General features: G+C 37.7%; 1 protein-coding gene across 6 annotated transcripts in view; it reads left to right on the top strand.

Annotated features, from left to right (window-relative positions):
* Window positions 1-18,111, top strand: part of si:ch211-272n13.3 (ankyrin repeat domain-containing protein 26) — a 186,311-nt gene that overhangs the window by 54,815 nt on the left and 113,385 nt on the right. For all 6 annotated transcript variants that reach the window (XM_051935904.1, XM_051935913.1, XM_051935908.1 and 3 more), the window contains 5 exons: window positions 184-394; window positions 10,940-11,016; window positions 11,106-11,190; window positions 11,884-11,915; window positions 12,005-12,077. In XM_051935904.1, coding sequence (XP_051791864.1) covers window positions 184-394; window positions 10,940-11,016; window positions 11,106-11,190; window positions 11,884-11,915; window positions 12,005-12,077 — 478 coding nt within the window. The remainder of the gene's footprint in view (window positions 1-183; window positions 395-10,939; window positions 11,017-11,105; window positions 11,191-11,883; window positions 11,916-12,004; window positions 12,078-18,111) is intronic.

Here is an 18,111-nt window from a genome sequence, read left to right as displayed (position 1 = left end):
TTTTTGGAGACTATTTATCAATAAAAAATAATTTGTACTTTCTTTGGTATAACACATAATTGATATTGTTATTTTATTGTTAGTATAAGTATGCATAAATATTATTGGTTATTTGGGCTCTGTATGCTTTATTATTTTTATGGGTATAACTATTAGAATATAATTTGTGATTTTTATACTTAGAAAGAGGCTACAGTAGCGGATGAGGAAGAGGAGGAGGAGGAGGAGGAGGATGATGATGAGGAGCAGGATGATGAAGATGATGAAGATCAAGATGAGGCCATGGATGGTCATTTCCACAACACTAAAGTTTTAAAAGAAGATTCTGTATCTCCTTCTTCACCATCTCCAAAAGGTGTTCAACTACAAAGCAGGACAGAAGATAGCAAAAGAGGTATTTTTTGTTCCAAAAATTAATAATTTCAGAATTCATTAGAAACAGTTTTGTTTAATTTCACTGTTATTTTTGTGGTTAACATTTTTATCGCTTATGCAGTGATGTCTTCTCATTGTCATTTTGTGCGTTTCTTTCTTCGTGGTCTTTGCTGTTTTGTTTGTCTGCGCACTATGATGTTGCTAACCATGTAATGCACATGTGATGTGCATTAAACAACCATCTAAACCTTGAGAATTCTTTGAGAACACTCCCAAGAGAGTAGTTCTAAAGCAAATCAAGAAAATGAAAGATTTTTACTATGATTTAGAAGTACTGTTAACCTCCAACTATGATTTGGTTAGTGTTTGTGTCTTCAATTAAATTTACTTTGGAAATTGTATCAGAACTCTCTTTTGACTCTTATTATCTTACTAACTTCAAGTAAGCCTTGCTTATCTTTACCACTCCTAAAATAATAACCAGTGCTTAAATTAAATTTTTCTTATTTCATGAATTGTAATGTGCAACCAGCAACAGATTAACACTTACAAAGATTGCCCTGACAGTGTTACGACAAAAGCACTCCCTAGGGAAAAAAATTACTAACAACTAAATTACATCAAAAATCTGCACTCATTGTTAGAGTATTAGGAGGATATATTTTAAGACAATGGAAACATTTTTGAGATGCTCTGAAAATGTAAGTAAATCGGTAGTAGGTATATACCAGTATAAACAATTATCAGTACACTGGCAATGTGACGAAGGCTTGTAGGTGGTGTTTATACAGTAGCAGGAGGGTAGTAATTTCTAAATGGTTACTACCTTTTCTCAAGGTTCAGATCACCAGGAAAATTTAATTCACCGTTATTGAACATGTATAACCCATCCAAAGTGTCTAAGTTAAAAGTTAAATTGAAAGTAAATTCTCTACTAACTTTAACCCCCCACATCTGGATCTGTGCTGCTTGTAGCCTGTTTGCATGTTGGCAAGATTATGTTATTAATTTATTTATAACTAGCTGTACCCGGCCACGCATTGCTGTGGCTCAGTCTGGTTAAATGGAAACGAAAGAAAAGAGAAAGCGCACGTTTCTAATATGTTTAATTTCACAATGCTTGTGGGTATACAGTATTTTTTGTTGTTCCATTGTCTGAATGGTCTGATGTTTACACGCAAATCTTACAATGATCCATCAAGAGCCTCGAGCGATTTTTTTTGTGTGCCATTGTGCATTCATTCCCAAACAATTAGTTTGCATTTCTGCAATACTTTTCCCATGACGGGTGCTTTAGAAATGTTGCACGTGGGAGTTTCAATGAATTGCATGTTCAATGGCAATTTCAAAGCAGAATGAGCAGTTCTTCCACCTGGTAGCAATGTCGCAGCTATTCCGGACGACGCAAGAGCTAAGGCTGTGTCATTTTGGGATCGAGTTGCTGCCAGAATCAATCTAATTAGGAACGTTTTACCAGTTCCTCCTGGCGCATCTAAGAAGAAGATTTCTCCAACCCTGTTATTGACAGTTTGCATTATTTGATCGTAAATGCCTTTTTGCTCAAGCGTTAGCTTAGGAATATTTGATTGCACATACGACAAAAGATCACCCGTGTTGTAATTTTGTTCACGACGCAATTCTACATCGAACAAAGCAGCAGCAGATCAATTCGGTGATGGCATTCCCAATTGATTGATAACTTTGTTCGTGATTTCTAAGCACAAATCTTCAATCATTATCAACGCTTCGTTGTAGATTTCTGCTGTGAAATCCGTGTTCATATTTGAATTTTCCTTGCGTATTTGACGGAAAATATCTTCAGCCATGTGCGATTTATATTTCTCATATAACTGTGTTGGAGATGAAGGAGAGAAGGCGGTCAATGTGATTGCAAACAATGCACGAATTTGATTTGGATGTGACGTGTTGCACGCGTCATTAATGCATACATCCCAGTGTCGGTCATTCTCCAATAAATTCAGAGCTTGACATGCACTGCTGAAAGTGGCATGTGTAACGCTATTGACAATTCTCAATTGCTGGAAAGACGTTGGACCGGGCACATTTACCAACAGCATGCGAAGAAAGAAGCATTCATCTTGATTGGGATGCACGGTGTACAGTCTGCCTATCGTAGTTTCTTTGAATATGCCAGGTTGTCCGTCGACTTGCTCTCCTTGTTTGTGTCGTTGAAGTGATTTTCTACTCATATTCCATGTGTAATACGTAGGCACTTCCGAATACAGCAATGTTTTTGCAAACGCGTCATTTTGACATAACGTGAAGAAAGCAGTTAACGTTGTAGCCGGTGGATTCAGGGGTATTTGTTGCACATTTGCAGCTGTGAAATAAATGCGTTGTCAATTTTCTAGATGTACTGGTAAGTGAACAACAGCTGGACTTCGTTCATGTATGGGAAATGAAAAAATTCGCCATACAGCTTCATTGCTGCTTATGTATCTTCCAGCCTGATACTGTGCGATTTCATCGAATATGTATGACCACATTCCTATCACTTCTTTCTGGTTGCACGCCAAAAACTGCCATGTCGCTGCCTTTATTTACGTATTTACAAATGTATTTGATCGATTTAACAGAGTTAAAATCGTAAATGGATTGTAAATTGGAAACATTGAAATGGAATCGTAAAATATTTAGTATAGCGTGTGTTGCTTTTACGTCCAACAGATGGTGCTGTTTTTCAAAAAAATCATGTTTTTACCTGTCACAGGTGTGACATCTATATAATATAGGTATATAAAAACACGCGCGTATTCGAATGCAACGTTGTGTCAAAATTTCAAAGCAATCGGTGAAGAATTTTCGGAGATTTAAGGTTTTGAACAAACGAACATTTACATTTTTATTTATATAGATTCCTGTTTTCAACGCATTAATTTTTCAGTTGTTTGTCTTTTCATTGTTACTCATTTATCATTTACTAGGGGGCTCCGCCCCCTGCTCGCTTCGCTCACCAACCCCTGGTGTTGGGAATGACAAAGAGTATGAATGAGATATAGAATAGTGTGACGGTGTAGATGATGCAAATAGAAAGCAAACAATAAAGTGTGTGGCACAGTGTAAAGGTTTATTTGAAAATTTCTTTGTACACGCCGTTTAAGTGTAAAAGGTAATTCCAGCTCAGAACTTGTAAGGTCAATGAAGATGGTTATTGTTGTGATCAGAGTCAAGTTTGTCAGAGCTTAGAAAGAGTTGTGTCTCTCCAGGAAGTAATGGAATGACTTGGGTATTTATGTTTTCCACAATAATATTTTTTGGACATAATATAGTGCGTTGTGTTAAAAGGGGCATTTGGTCTAATGAGATTGCTGTTCCAAATCTCTCTGTAACCAAGTCGTCGCAGATAAAGGCTTGAGGAATTGTAACAATATGTGGCTGAAGTCCATCTGTATTGGTGAGTGTACCATCTCTCAGTTGTAATAAGCAATTGTTATGATCTGGTTCTGGACACCGTATCTTTTTTACTAACTGTATCTTTTGAAAGCAATGCCAATTGTCTGCGTATTTTAAGGTGCACTGAACAATAGCTGAGTGCATGGCATCTGGAAGAATAGCTAATCACTGTCTAAAATCTCCTCCTCATAAAAGTACCTTTCCTCCAAATCGAATATTATTATTCATAAACGTTTGTAGAAGTTTATGAATGGTGTTGAGTAAGTGACTTCATGCCATTGTACATTCATCAATAATTAACATTTTTTCAAGACGGATGTCACGTGCACTGCCACCGTTAATGTTCATAGTGGATACCGATTTGTAGGATCTAATGCAGTTGATAAAGATTTCACTTTCAGGTACATCGTTAGTTAGAAGCTTTTGTAGATATTCAGTATATGAATGTAAAGAAGGCAGTCTAATTTGACCCTTTTGACAACAACGTGTAAATGTATCACTTGTATTGCCAGTTGTTTCTTCAGGGAAGTGAACTGAATGACAATGATTGCAAATGACATTCATTAATCCGAATGAATTTTCCTGTTGTATGTTTTGCTTGTGCCGTTTGAGAGGCGCGTTGTTGCATGTGTAGTATTTGGGACGTGTTGTTTTGGAGCTGTAATTGATTTGCCTGTGCTGTGTGAGAAGCCCGTTGTAGCCTTCCTTGCCGTTAACGTATGTCTGAGACGGGAGGTGTTTCGTTTTGAATCCGTGCCTGTTGCGATGCAGCACTTTGATTGATAGATTGCGTCATGTGGATCTAGGATGTAGATTTGTGCATATTTGCGTTGTTGATTTGTTTCAGGGTGCACTGTTCCAATGCGATGCAGTATTTGTGCACATATGCGAAAGCAGTATGGGCCATTGCCTTTTGGTGGCCTGATATCTACTCCGGTAGATGCAAAAGCAAATGAACTATTGTAGGATCTAATGCAGTTCATAAAGTTTTTACTTTTAGGTACATCGTTAGTTAGAAGCTTTATTTGAGCTTTGCGTTTTTGGAGTCGAGACATTTTTTCTTTTAGAAATATGGATAAGTAATAAGGAGTATTGCACTCACTGTTAATACGAGCCTTTTCTGCGTTCTGGTTGAACGGTTAATAGTGCCTTATTGTAATGAGATCCACCTATGCTGCATAGCCGTCTATTTTGTTGTTTCTTTCGTGTTCGTGTGTTTGTTCCTGTTATCCTTTCCTTTTCGTTTTGTACCCGTGACCGTGTATTCATGACTTGTTTCTTTTTCAGCATGCGAAATATGGATAAGTAATAAGGAGGATCGCAGTCATTGTTAATATGTTTCCTTTTCTGCAGTTGAACGGTTAATAGTGCTTTATTGTAAGGAGATCCACCTATGCTGACACCTATGCTGTCTAGTGTGAAGGTGTTGACGTTCACTTTAGAATATGTGGCTTTGGGTGTCACTTCTTATGGATGTGTGTGGGGGGGGGGGGGGGGGGGTGAGGATTGTTGTTGCGCGAGCGTCTTCTTTCTTTTTGTGTTCCTGTGTCTTGTTGAATCCCCCTCTTTGTGTGTGTCCCGTCCCTTGCTTGTAGGGTCTGTGGGGTGGTTTTGTGTTCTTTTTTTTGTGTTCCATGGGCCTGTTGAATCCCCCTCTTGGTGTGTGTCCCGTCCGGTGCCTGTCGGGGGGGGGGGGGGTGCCTTGCTGTTGTGCGCGAGCCTTTTCTTTTTTTGGGTCTAGTTTCATGTGCAATGTGTTTCGTGCTTTGCCTGTGTTTGACTACTTTTTTATGTGCCTTTTCCTTTTTTCGGTGCTCGTTGCGCCTCATTTCTCCTTTTTTCTCTTTTTTCTGTGCTCACTCCTTTTTTCTGTGGTCTTGTCCGCCTCTCGCGGCCCCTCATCCGCCTCTCGCGGCCTCTTTTGTCCCCCTCTCGCGGCTCCTCATCCGCCTCTCGCGGACTCTTTTTGCGCCTGCGCAGTACGTCTTTTTGCGGCTACGGCCCATGGCCGGATGTCCCTGCGTCCATCCGGTTTAGCATTCTCGGTTAGTAATATGGATACTCATTCATTTTTGTTGAGAGATCTTATGACTTATGTATACCTACATTACTTCATGTTGCAGTAGAAACATAACTTTTCCACTCTACTCTTGCTCTTTTGATTTAATCCATTTTAACTTTAGCATTCCTCATTTAAAATGCTTGCCCTTTTATCATAATACATCCCATATGTTTTCATTTCTGGATGTCCACACATGATGAATGAATTGTGTTGTCCATGTAAAATATAACACAATATATGCTACATTTAATGCATTTTACAAAAACTCCATTATGCATTCTATTGTCAGTTGTGTCCTAAACACCTAAATAGAAATATAATATGGATAGGAGTATCTGGAAAAATGTACATCAGATATTAAAAATAAAATATATGGTGCATTATTTTTGAGAAATATTAAGATAAGTATTCCCTTTCCCCATTTTCTGCCTTTAAAGTATATCTTTACTATATTGCATTCAAATTATTTTCACATAAAAATGAATCCAATCCAAATAAACACAAAGGCAATAGTCATAAGAAATACAGTAAAAGATCACTTGGAAATGACACCTGAAAGTAATGCTAATCAAAAAACAGTTAACTGTAAAAAGAAACACAAAAGCCAAATATCAATAAGAAAATTCTGTTCAGTGCTCAGTTGCTGTTGTAAATTAATTAAAACTACAGTGACAGTTTCTATTTACAATAAAAAAAGTATCAATCCAATAACCATTTCAACTATTATTTTAATTGACAATTCTTTGTCTACATTCAGTCTTAATTTATATCAAGTTACATGGCTATTTCTTATCATAGATAAAAAAAAATATCATAGAAGAACCTCAGTAAATCCAGTACAGTGTGTTCTTATTTCTGTGATATTCAAACAATAACTTGATCAGACAACCTGATTCTCTTTTTAGTTATGATATTTGATATAGTGCATTTGATATAATGCTGCTGCATAATTAACCAGTGCAATGTCTGAAAACAGAAAATCTGGTCAGTCAATCATTGTGTTCAGATATTCTATTGGATGAAAGATCCATCCCCTTCATTCCTGACCAAGCAAGTAACCTATCACTGATAAGGAAAAGGACACATTTTTTCTGTCTTCTTTACAAGGACAGATTACAGGAAAATATGGCTGATTGAATTTAAAAGCAAAACATGTACTCTTTGAATGAAAACGAGTAAGAATTGTCAGTGATTGGTAAAGGTATCTAATCAAGGACTACCTGTTTGTGATGTGGACATAGTGAGAAAGGAATGGATCTGTAGCAATCTGTAGAATCAGCAGTGTCATTACAGAGTTGCTTAAACAATATACAGGTGTGTACTTATTTATGGCATAGGCAATTTAATGTAATGTAAAGTACTATACATAGGATTTAAAAATGTTTAATTTGAAAGGTTTGAAACTTGAAAATACAGCTTATAAGAAGGACCTAGAAGTTACAGTGGACCAGTCACTGTCTACATATAGAATATGTATCGAAGCAGTGAATAAGACTAATAGAATGTTAGGTTATATAGCACAATATGTACAGTACTAGTCAAGCTAGGTTATGCTTGAGCTGTACAACATACAGGCGAGGATTAATCTTGTGTACTGTGTAAAGATTTGTTCTCTATATTATAAGATAGATAGCAGTGCTAGATAAAAATTCCATAGAAAAGTGACTAGGCTGATTCCAGGACTGAGTGGTGTGAGCTATGAGGAGTGATTGAAGGAGCTGAACCTTTTCAGTTTAAACAAACAGAGATTAGCAGTTGATGGGAATTAGTACAGTGGATCTCTGCTGTTACTTTAAAATAAATTTTCCAATAATGTCAGAAAGTATTTCCAGGGCTGTCTTAATGTATGGGTAAAATAGGCAGTAGTCGGGGACCCCAGGAGCTTAGGGGCCCACAGTGTTTCTGATGCCTTTGTATGTTTCTGTTTTGTTATCAAAACAGGGGCCCCAGCACACTACTTTGTCCAAAGTAATATAGACACATGGGAAAAAACACCAAGCAGTGTAGTAGTCAGTAGGATTTTTAGAGAACTTCAGTTGTCATCTTGATTTTATTTAAAAAACTAGGTAAATATGATTGGCAAGCTCATTGGGCTGAATGGCCTATTCCAAAGAAAACTGTACTAACATTCTAAATTATACTCTAAATTATTTAGATGGTTTTGTTTAATTTGTGTGCATTGGCAATTTATTATTGGTTCCTAATCCTATTTGAATATTTACTCATGTACTTATATTAATCATTGATTGTTAAAAATAGCTTGCATACAGGAGGACTTTGAAATAAAATGAATTGTGGCAGTCTGATCAATTTCAAAGAAGATCACAAAGAATTTAAGTAACATTTCATTTCTGTTATATCTATAATAATAAAAGGCAAAGCCCTCACTGACTGACTCACTCACTGACTGACTGACTGACTGACTCATCACTAATTCTCCAACTTCCCGTGTAGGTGGAAGGCTGAAATTTGGCAGGCTCATTCCTTACAGCTTACTTACAAAAGTTAGGCAGGTTTCATTTCGAAATTCAAAGCGTAATGGTCATAACTGGAACATATTTTTTGTCCATACACTGTAATGGAGGAGGTGGAGTCACGTATCGCGTCATCACGCCTCCTACGTAATCACGTGAACTAAAAACAAGGAAGAGATTTACAGCACGAGTCACACGCGGGAACGAAGGTAAATGACGTTAATTTTTGACTGTCTTTTAATACTGTGTAAGCATACATATTAACACATGTGCAATTAAACGTGTGCATTTACGGGGTGATTTCTCAGGCTTAAAAGCTCACCTTTTATCAAACGCGGGAACAAAGGTAACTGACGTTGTTCACTGTCTTTTAATACTGTGTAACCATACATATTAACACATGTGCAATTAAACGTGTGCATTTACGGGGTGATTTCTGTGGCTTAAAAGCTCGCCTTTTACTAAAAAGGTAAATGCAAAACTATTTTCAATCAGTTTATTGAAACGCTCCCGTTAAGGATTGCAATAACATATTCGCGAGATAAAAGAACGAAGTAGGGGGAAATGGAGGAAGAGCCGGAAACAGTGAAGAGCAAAAAATTAATTAAACAATTGAGAACGGAGCGAGTGAAGCATACAAGCATGTTCATAAGGGAAACAAAGCACGGTGTAAAACGTAAGTTTAAATTAAGTTTATAGAAACGCTCCCGCTGCGGATTGCAATAACATATTCGCGAGATAAAAGTTTAATGAGAAGACACGAGGTATAAACGAACCACACGCCGTGGCGCAACGTTAGGGGCAACAGTTTCAACCATTCTATGATCTGCTTCTCGCAACTGAAAGACGGCACATGGCGGATGTTAGCCGACTTGCTGACCACAACGTTAGGGGCTTCAACTATGGCGCTGACGCCACATCTCAGTGCCAACACTTTGCAGACTGTACTTAAAAGACACGCCCTCCTCACTGGACAGTTAAAAAGACCAATCAAACTAACGATGACATCAAGTATTACCCAATCAAAAGTAGGAAAGGAGGCATCTTCATAAAATGCGTGTGGGATGATTTGCATGACACGCTGCTTTAAAAAAAAAATGATAAAAAAAATACGGGATAAATCCCGTCCAGTATTGATTCAAAACGGGACGCGCAATTTCATTGTCAAACGCGGCACGATTCCGTATTTTAAAGGACGGGTGGCAACCCTACAGTGCCAGGTAACCACCCATACAATCAGATTGTGATTCAGACTAGGAATGCAATGAATGTAATTACCCCGATCTACATACAAGGCGAAAGTCTTGCAACATTCAAAGATGATGGTTTGGGATAATTAGTACTTATTAAGTACACCATGGCACATAAAAGAGCTTATGAAGCCTTGAACCGAAAAAAGCAAGATCTCAGAGATCGTACAAAAAAAAAAGGAGGTAATGTCGTTTTACTCGCTGTGCATTTTAGTCAAACATTACCAGTTATTCCACGAGGGAGACCAGCAGATGAACTCAACGCGTGTTTAAAATCCATGCTTCTCCCACGCTCGGTTATATGTCGCGTGTTCTCTGGTAGGTACACCAAAAAATGTATACATTTAAGCATGTAATGGGCAAACAAAAAATGAGGTATACCCGAAGGCACTGCAGTAGTACTCAATGTAACTTTACTTCTTAAATGTTAATGTTTTACTGTTTAATAATTTATACGCTTCTTATATATTGTTCAAATTCTTTTATCAAAATACCAGTGACAGCGCAATGCACGATAACATGGAGTGAATACACCATACGCATCTGCCCACGGCCGCCCTGGTGTGCGCAGATAGGAGTTGATTCTAAAATAAAATAAACATAAAAAGAGTAATACAATCATCACCCATAAAGCGGATAGCAGACGTGACGTATTATATGTGTACCAGATTTCAAGTCAATAGGTGAAACGGTTTGCAAGCTACAGGTGATTTAAAATCCTGGACAGACCAACGAAAAGCCACGGTAGCAAATTATAGAAGAAGATTTTACTGTTTAATAATTTATATTGATATGAAATGTGCTTCTTATATATTACTTAATATTCTCATATGATAATGATGTTAATGTTGTTTATATTGATTTCTATGTTATTGTAAGTGCGTCTATGTGTGTATATATATATATGTATGTATGTATGTATGTGTACGTATGTGTATATATATATATAAAAAAAATATATATATAAAAAATATATGTGTATATGTATATATAATATATCTGTATATGTGTGTGTATATGTGTATATGTATATATATATGACAGCAACACTCATAACAATGACAACACAATTACATTGACAATCATGTTACGTTATTTTTAAAATGTTTCCTTTACTTTTTCATAACCTCTTTAACACACTACTTCTCCGCTGCGAAGCGCGGGTATTTTGCTAGTTCATTAATAAAAACAAAGCCAATTAAGTTGTCTGCTTCTGCACCCAGGTGCCTTTTGCTGTAATTTTCTTTGTACACGATGAAGGTAGTCCTTTATAGCTAGGTATTTAAATTAAAAATATATGACATATACCCTCTTACATGGATGTGAAAACATTTATCTAATGATAATTGCACTTTGTGAAACAGATTTTTTGTCTGAATTGGGTCTGGAAGTACCAGAACATGAAGCTGATGATGACAATGATTCTCCATGGGACTCTGAAGTGAGTTTTAAAATAATTTTCTTATCCATTGTTTTCATTGGATTATTTATTAAGCTAAATTAAAAATTTTTCTAATTTTGTTTGATTAGTCTGCTTCAGATAGTCCAAGAAAAATCCCAACTGTAGCTAAGTCACAAGCAGTGATGAGCATGATTGCTGAGGAGACAAATGAAGGTAATGATGATGAATACACATAATCAAGCAAACTAAATTTTGTGATTGTCTTAAATATGTCTTAAATATGTTGAAAACCTTAGATCTTTTAGAGCACAATTTTACTGTGCATATACAGTATAAATTTGATAAAAATAGTCAACACTTTTCAAAGGCTTAGAGGTTTTAGGACCATGTTAATTACTTTTTTATGAAATCTTATAAAAAGGATTTGTATTTATTTATTTAAGCAATGATGAGTGTTTCAGTTTAGGTAAAACAGTGTGAACCATACAGATTTTAATATACTTTTTCTCTTTGTGTAAAAATTGTATATAAAATACAGCAATCTACTAAATAAAAACTGACATTCTTCCGCTGTGCAGTGTTTTTATGCATGCATAAACACATTATGCAAATTTTAAAAGGTTAAGTAAAAAAAGCATGTAGTTTAATTCAGTTTGTTCTAGCTGCTTCCATTTGGAATGTATTGAGAATCTGAGATTGTTTAAATTGTGTTCATTTACTATAGCTAATTCTTTGTTAGACAGTGTGAACATTAGTTCACTACTTAAACTTATCTCAAACAAAACTTTTGGAAGCCATTGAGCTGCAGTTTTCATTTACACGTTTATCTTTTTGCTTTAGTAACTGCCTACATCATTGCTTCTTGCTTCTCTGTTTTCACTTTTTGTTTATTACTTTAATATACAGATAGAAGCGAAAAGCTGAGAGAAAAAAATCAGGTAACTTAAAATGTTTTTCTTTAAATAATTATTATAGAATATCATCAAATATTGTAAACTTAGGAAAATTTACTTTCCTCTCTTTTTAGATGTCATCCAAAGAAGTATCTGATGTTCGAAGTCCACCAATATCGAAGGAGATGGTAGAAAAACAGAAAAAAGGTAATCATTTTATTTTGGTTAAAGTTAGGTCTGTATTTTCTACATAATTTTTAGTTATGCATTTGACCAGTTTACACAGAACATAACATTGTTAAAGCAATTTAATATAATCCAATTTAGGAAGGTTATTTGTAGTATTTGCCACAGTTTTAATGATTCAGTTTAATCTCATAGTTAATAATACTTTATATATCGTCTTCTTTCTATTATTAGATTTATTATTTCATACTCTAATCCTACTATATAAAAGCGGTTGGGATTGTCCTTCCGTCCCGTGAGTGCAAAGCGTAGCGGTATTCCGCTTATCACAGACTTACTACTTGCGGTATGAAGTGACGCGATGTGAGCAGAGTTCTGGTGCTCCCATTGTTCCCCTGCTTTTGTGCACGATGCGCTGGAAAAATAGACAAAATTATGTCTCTGGAAATAATTAATGTTGATGGAGTACAAATGCCTCACCGCATAGTACATATCAGGGGAGATGGTGCTTGCTTATTCTCATCTATAGCTTATTTAGTGCATGAAACTCCGTCTTTAGCGGTACAGATTCGGGCTGACATTGTACGACATGTTTTAAGTAAATGGTCAAGGTTTCAGCCATTTACAATGATGCCGTCAAATGAGCATATACAAATGATCTTCAGTATCTCACTGAAATGTCAAAGTCTCAAACTTATGGTACCATTTCTGAGCTAATGACAGCGGGAGAGTTGTTCCCCTATGAGTTTCAAGTATATTATTATGGAGTCCTACACTCCAAGTTTGGACAGGCACTCGAGGGGATAAAAAAAACGTAGGTTTTCGGGAGATGTTATGAATGGGCTTTTTGATGTTCTCATTCCCTACACTTACATGCCTGATGTACACATGGAGCGCGCACAAATTGAGGATAAAAGGCTGGTGAGCCTAGTATTTATTAATAAATTGCCCAACTTTCATATTCCTTAGTGTGCTGCACAATATGGAGATGTACACAATATATAAACTTTCAACAATGTTTATACTGTTCACAAGGGCATCAGTCTAGGAAATATTGTTAATATAGGTAGAACACAGAGTTAATGGCAGGCATATAAAACATGCATATCTTAATAAATGACTTGAAAAAGAAAAGGAATGATTATCAGAAAAAAAGGTGAAACAACAAACTGATGCATTACAGATACATTACAGAGAAGAGAGAATTGAGGAAAGCTAACAGACAGTCCTGGAGTTACAGGGTGTATTATCACGGCATTAGTGAACGTTAACCAAGTCCGTTATGGATTGACCTACTTTAGCACCCTAAACTTAAAATATATACCAAAAGACACAAACATGGACCTTATCCATTAATAGGTGATGCCTACACAGCCAATCACTCCTCAGTACTCCCACAAAGGGACTGTCTAGTTTTAACATGAACAACACATGGGTGTTCTTGAATATAAACTAGACTTTAAGGCTGATATGCTTTAGTTCCCAAGAATAACACAGACACATAAAGGCTGACACACCTTGGATCCCTGAGAATTACCTAGACACATGGAGTCTGATGCACCTTGTTTAATGCCGCTTATCAACTAACACTGCATCACTGAGGTCCTCTGTTGGGGACATCTCTCCTCAGCCTGCTAACTCTGTGGGACAAAAGGTCTTACATTCCCCACACAATGCATCACTCTCAACCATGAGGTCCTCTGTTGGGGAACTCTTTCCTCAGTGTGCTAACTTTGTGGGTTAAAAAGTGGGACTGTCTTCCCACACCAGGTGCTCTGTATGTATTAATTAAATCACTCACAACATGCATGTGGTAGAGCACATTAAGATTTACGAGGCAATGTGAGTTTTTAAATAAAACCAGTGTGCCTGGTTACCATGGGAATAAGTGCATGCAGATGTGAAACTGTGTGGCCCTGGCATTGTTAATGAGGAATCATTAATGCAATCAGCCTGGCTTTATTCTTTTTCTTTCTTTTTTTCCCCATATACACAAAGAAGATAATATTACATACAATCAAGTTGAGCTTAACAAAATAGAATTCGACCCCTGTGGTATAGCAGGTCCGCGGCTCTGAAAGAATGGCTATTTTATTAAATAATCCGTTGGCCATGTCTGTCTCCCCGCAGCTGCATGAGTGCACCTATGGAGTTTGTGAAGTAATTGGGGCAAGGCGGACCTGCACGGGTGCAATCTTTCTCAATTGCTTCATTGGCTTCCTGCGGTGTATGATTGAGAAGCTGTGCTCATGGAGCCTCATAAGTACAGGCCAGCACAGGAATAGAGAGAACAACTAACAGAGGCATAAAGAGCGAGACATGTAGAGCGAGAGTACGGCATTGGGGGTGGAGAGAAAGAACAAGCCAGCCGGCTAGAGGGAGAAGAAAGTAAGGCAGCAGTGGTCCTGCGATGGAGCAAAGGATCAGCACTCTAGGGACGGATAGTCGCCACTGATTGTGCAGTGGAGTGGGAGTGATCTAGGTGGCATCCTCTTCAGGGATCTGAGGGACGACTACGTGAGCATAAAGGATGATGAGAAGACAACCGACCCCAAGTGGTCTGGCAGACGCTGATGGAGGCAGCCAAGATGGGGGTCAGATGGAGAGGACCGCAGCTGCTGAAGTCTCCTTCAGCTAGTGAGACTAGAAAGGAGTTGTGCTCGGCTCGTTTGACCTAGTGACTGTTGTTTTTTTATTCTTGTTTTTAGCCTTGTTTTTTAATTGCCAAGTTTTTCACTGTTTTAGGATTATTTATTTCTTGGAAGCACTGCCCTTTTGGACATGAACTGCTTAGATTTTTTTATTGTTTAATAAAAACACTTGAACACTTTCCACCATCCCATTGCCTGGAGTGTTTTGTCCACATCTGCCACGCTCATCCGGTTACATTATCAACGGTGTCGGGTTCAAGGAGCCCCCAGATATGGAAGAGGGGAGCATGGAGCTGGACCCACGCCGTCACAACCCGAGAGAGATAGCAGAGAGCCAAGAGCAAGAGCAAATCTTTAAAAACAACAAAGAAAAGAGAATGTCCTTTTTCCTGATATATGTAAATACTTATTCTAAAATTTTATTAATTAGATCTTGCCATATTTTTAAAAAAGATTTGAACAGATCCTCTAAGCGAAAATTTTATTTTTTCCAATTTTAAATAGTATAGAACATCAGTTAACCATGTACTTATAAAAGGCTGGGTTGGAGTTCTTCCAGTTGAGCAAGATAAGTCTATTTGCTAGTAGTGTGGTATAAGCAATTACTGTCAATTTGTCCTCCCCTTTAACCTCATCAGGGAGTACACCAGACAAAACTGTTAATGGGTTGGGAATAATTGTGACACCAAGGATGCCTGATAAGCATTAAAAGATTTTTGTCCAAAATTGTTAATTTCGTAAATTTCCAAAATATATGGCCCAGTGAGGCTGAAGCTAGATCGCAACATTTGCAGGTTGGATCTTGCCCCGGATACATTTTGAACAATTTTAAATGTGATAAATGTGATTGAAAGATTTTAAGTTGAATGATTAAATGCTTTGAACATATGGAGCTAGAGTGTATTCTATGCATGGCTGCTTTCCACTCCTTTTCTGAGATATTAATGAAAGGTTCTGTTCCACATCATACCCTAGGATCTTTGAAAGGAAGAGACTTTAATATGGTTTTATATATTATTGAGATGCTGACTAAGTCTTCAAGACTGGTCAGTATTTCTTCTAGAATAGAAATGGGTGGGAGGTGTGGAAAATTGGGTAGGTTCCCTAGGTTCCTTTTAGCAAAGTTTCTGATTTGAATCTAGTTGAAAACTTCTGTTATATTCAAAGCATAATTATTCATAAGATGCAATGACATTATCTATATACAATTCTCTAAGCATTTTAATCCCAGACATTTCCAAAGATTAAATACTGTGTATATTCAGTTGATGGAATAGTCCTTACGGATGACACTGCAGTTGTAACCTACTGGACTGACTACTTTGAGCAGCTGTTTAAAGCAGATCATCTGGCTAGGACGTTGGATTTCTCTTGAGTCCACAGTTCTTGAGGCTGATCCTCCAATTAGCTGTGAACTACCGAATTTCACTGAGATTGCACAGGTTGTGAACCAGCTGAGGGTAGGGAAGGCTGCAGGGATCTGTGGTATCCAGGGTGAACTTCTCCAGGCTGGTGGTAAGGCTGTCCTCCTGGCATTGCAAGCAATCTTTGCTTCCATATGGGAGACTGGCATTATCCCAACTGACTGGAAAATGGGACTTGTCGTCTCTATCTTGAAAGGGGGATTTACAGGGGGATAACACTGTTCACGGTGCAGGGTAAGGTCCTTGCTAGGGTCATCCTCAATAGGATCCATGATCACTTTCTCACCTACTAGTGACCAGAACTGTCTGGTTTTACACCTAAGAAGTCTACCCTCGACCTCATCCTTACACTGAGGGTTGTCATGGAGCGCAAGCGCGATTATCGGGGGAGTTTCTTTACAGCCTTTGTAGATTTTCGTAAAGCATTCGACTTAGTTGATCGAGCTGCCCTGTGGGACATCCTGAGACTTCGTGGTATCCCCTCAAGGTTGTTGAATATCATGGCCGGCCTGTGCACTGGTACTGTGAGTGCAGTGCAGAGTGGAGGCAGAACCTCTGCATCTTTCCCAGTTGATTCTGGGGTTCATCTGGGGTGTGTTCTTGCTCCTACTTTGTTCAGTGCTTGCATGGAGTGGGTGCTGGGCAAGGTTGTGGGGTCCATCAGCTGTAGGGCATTGATTATAGTATACAGATAAAACTTTAACTTCATTTAAATAATCTATGTTGTTAATAATTAAACATGTGAGGACACGGTGCCGCAGTGCTAGCTAGTTCACGGATTGCACCTGCCTTGCGCTGTATTCTTGCTGGTGCTGACGTGACACTGGAAGGATAGATGGATAGAATAATTAAACATGTACTACGAAGATATTTCAATGTTCCTTAAAAGTTTTGAAGAATCGGCATTCTAAGGTTACAGATGGCTTAACGTCTATTACAGAGCTGATTGTGTGGCGATTGGGTATTTGGACAAAGAAAAGTAAGGACAGGAATTGGAGGTTAGTATGTTTGAAAGAGACAGTACTTCTGTAGTATCTATCTATCTATCTATCTATCTATCTATCTATCTATCTATCTATCTAATAAATTATTTCATCGAAGGTCGCTCATGGCACAGCAAGCCTCTTGCGTGAGATATGAACAATCACTGCGCCACCATGTTCCCATGTTTAATAACATGCTTTCATTCCTATCATCATGAAAAAGATATCATGTATACATCTTAGTATTTTAATTATTCAGAGAGCTGTAATATTACGAATGAAATGGATTCTGTGTCCCGTCGGAGAAAGAGAAAGAACAGAAGCACGTAGTGATTCACACACATAGAAGATCAAACACAGAACAAAGCATTTAACGTGCTACTTTAGTTACGATGGGATTTGAGAAACTAGTAAAATAAACGATTTTAAGATGAAGTTTATGATCTACTTTAATGACAAAATAAACTACGTCATTAAACTGGAAATTTCGAGATTAAAGTTGACATTTCGTGCTTTTTTCCCCCACTGTGTGCCCATTTTTTTTATCTGTACCCTAATAAGCTTTCATATGACACTCAGATGGTGGGCTCCGACTCGCCTTTTCATGGCGACTTTGATATGTGACTTCTTTTTTATTTCGGGCACTGTGTGACATTGTGAACTTGAGCTTTTGAGTTTCTCCGACACTATGTCACTCGATCAACTTCCTTTTGTTGATTATACCACTGTTTAAACCAACAAATAGTACGTTTTTCCTTTGCCTCCACTTGGTATTCGCTGAAATTCTTATATTTCCCCCCGTGCTTTTCCCATTGTCTTTTCACAGAAGGCTGAGCTTAAGGGCTATTTATATTGATTTGCATATTCAAAGAGGCGTAATTTTGGGAGGAGTTGGGGCGGGAGAGCAGGCACGTGCACGTGCGTTCATTTCACGCTGATCGGGATTTATGTAGCGGAAGAACGTGGAAGTTTGCGTACACACAGATTCCTGCATCTG

Source organism: Erpetoichthys calabaricus, chromosome 1, assembly GCF_900747795.2.
Source record: "Erpetoichthys calabaricus chromosome 1, fErpCal1.3, whole genome shotgun sequence".
Lineage (NCBI taxonomy): Eukaryota > Metazoa > Chordata > Cladistia > Polypteriformes > Polypteridae > Erpetoichthys > Erpetoichthys calabaricus.
Note: the sequence above shows the minus strand (reverse complement) of the source record. Positions and strands in the feature narration are given on the sequence as shown.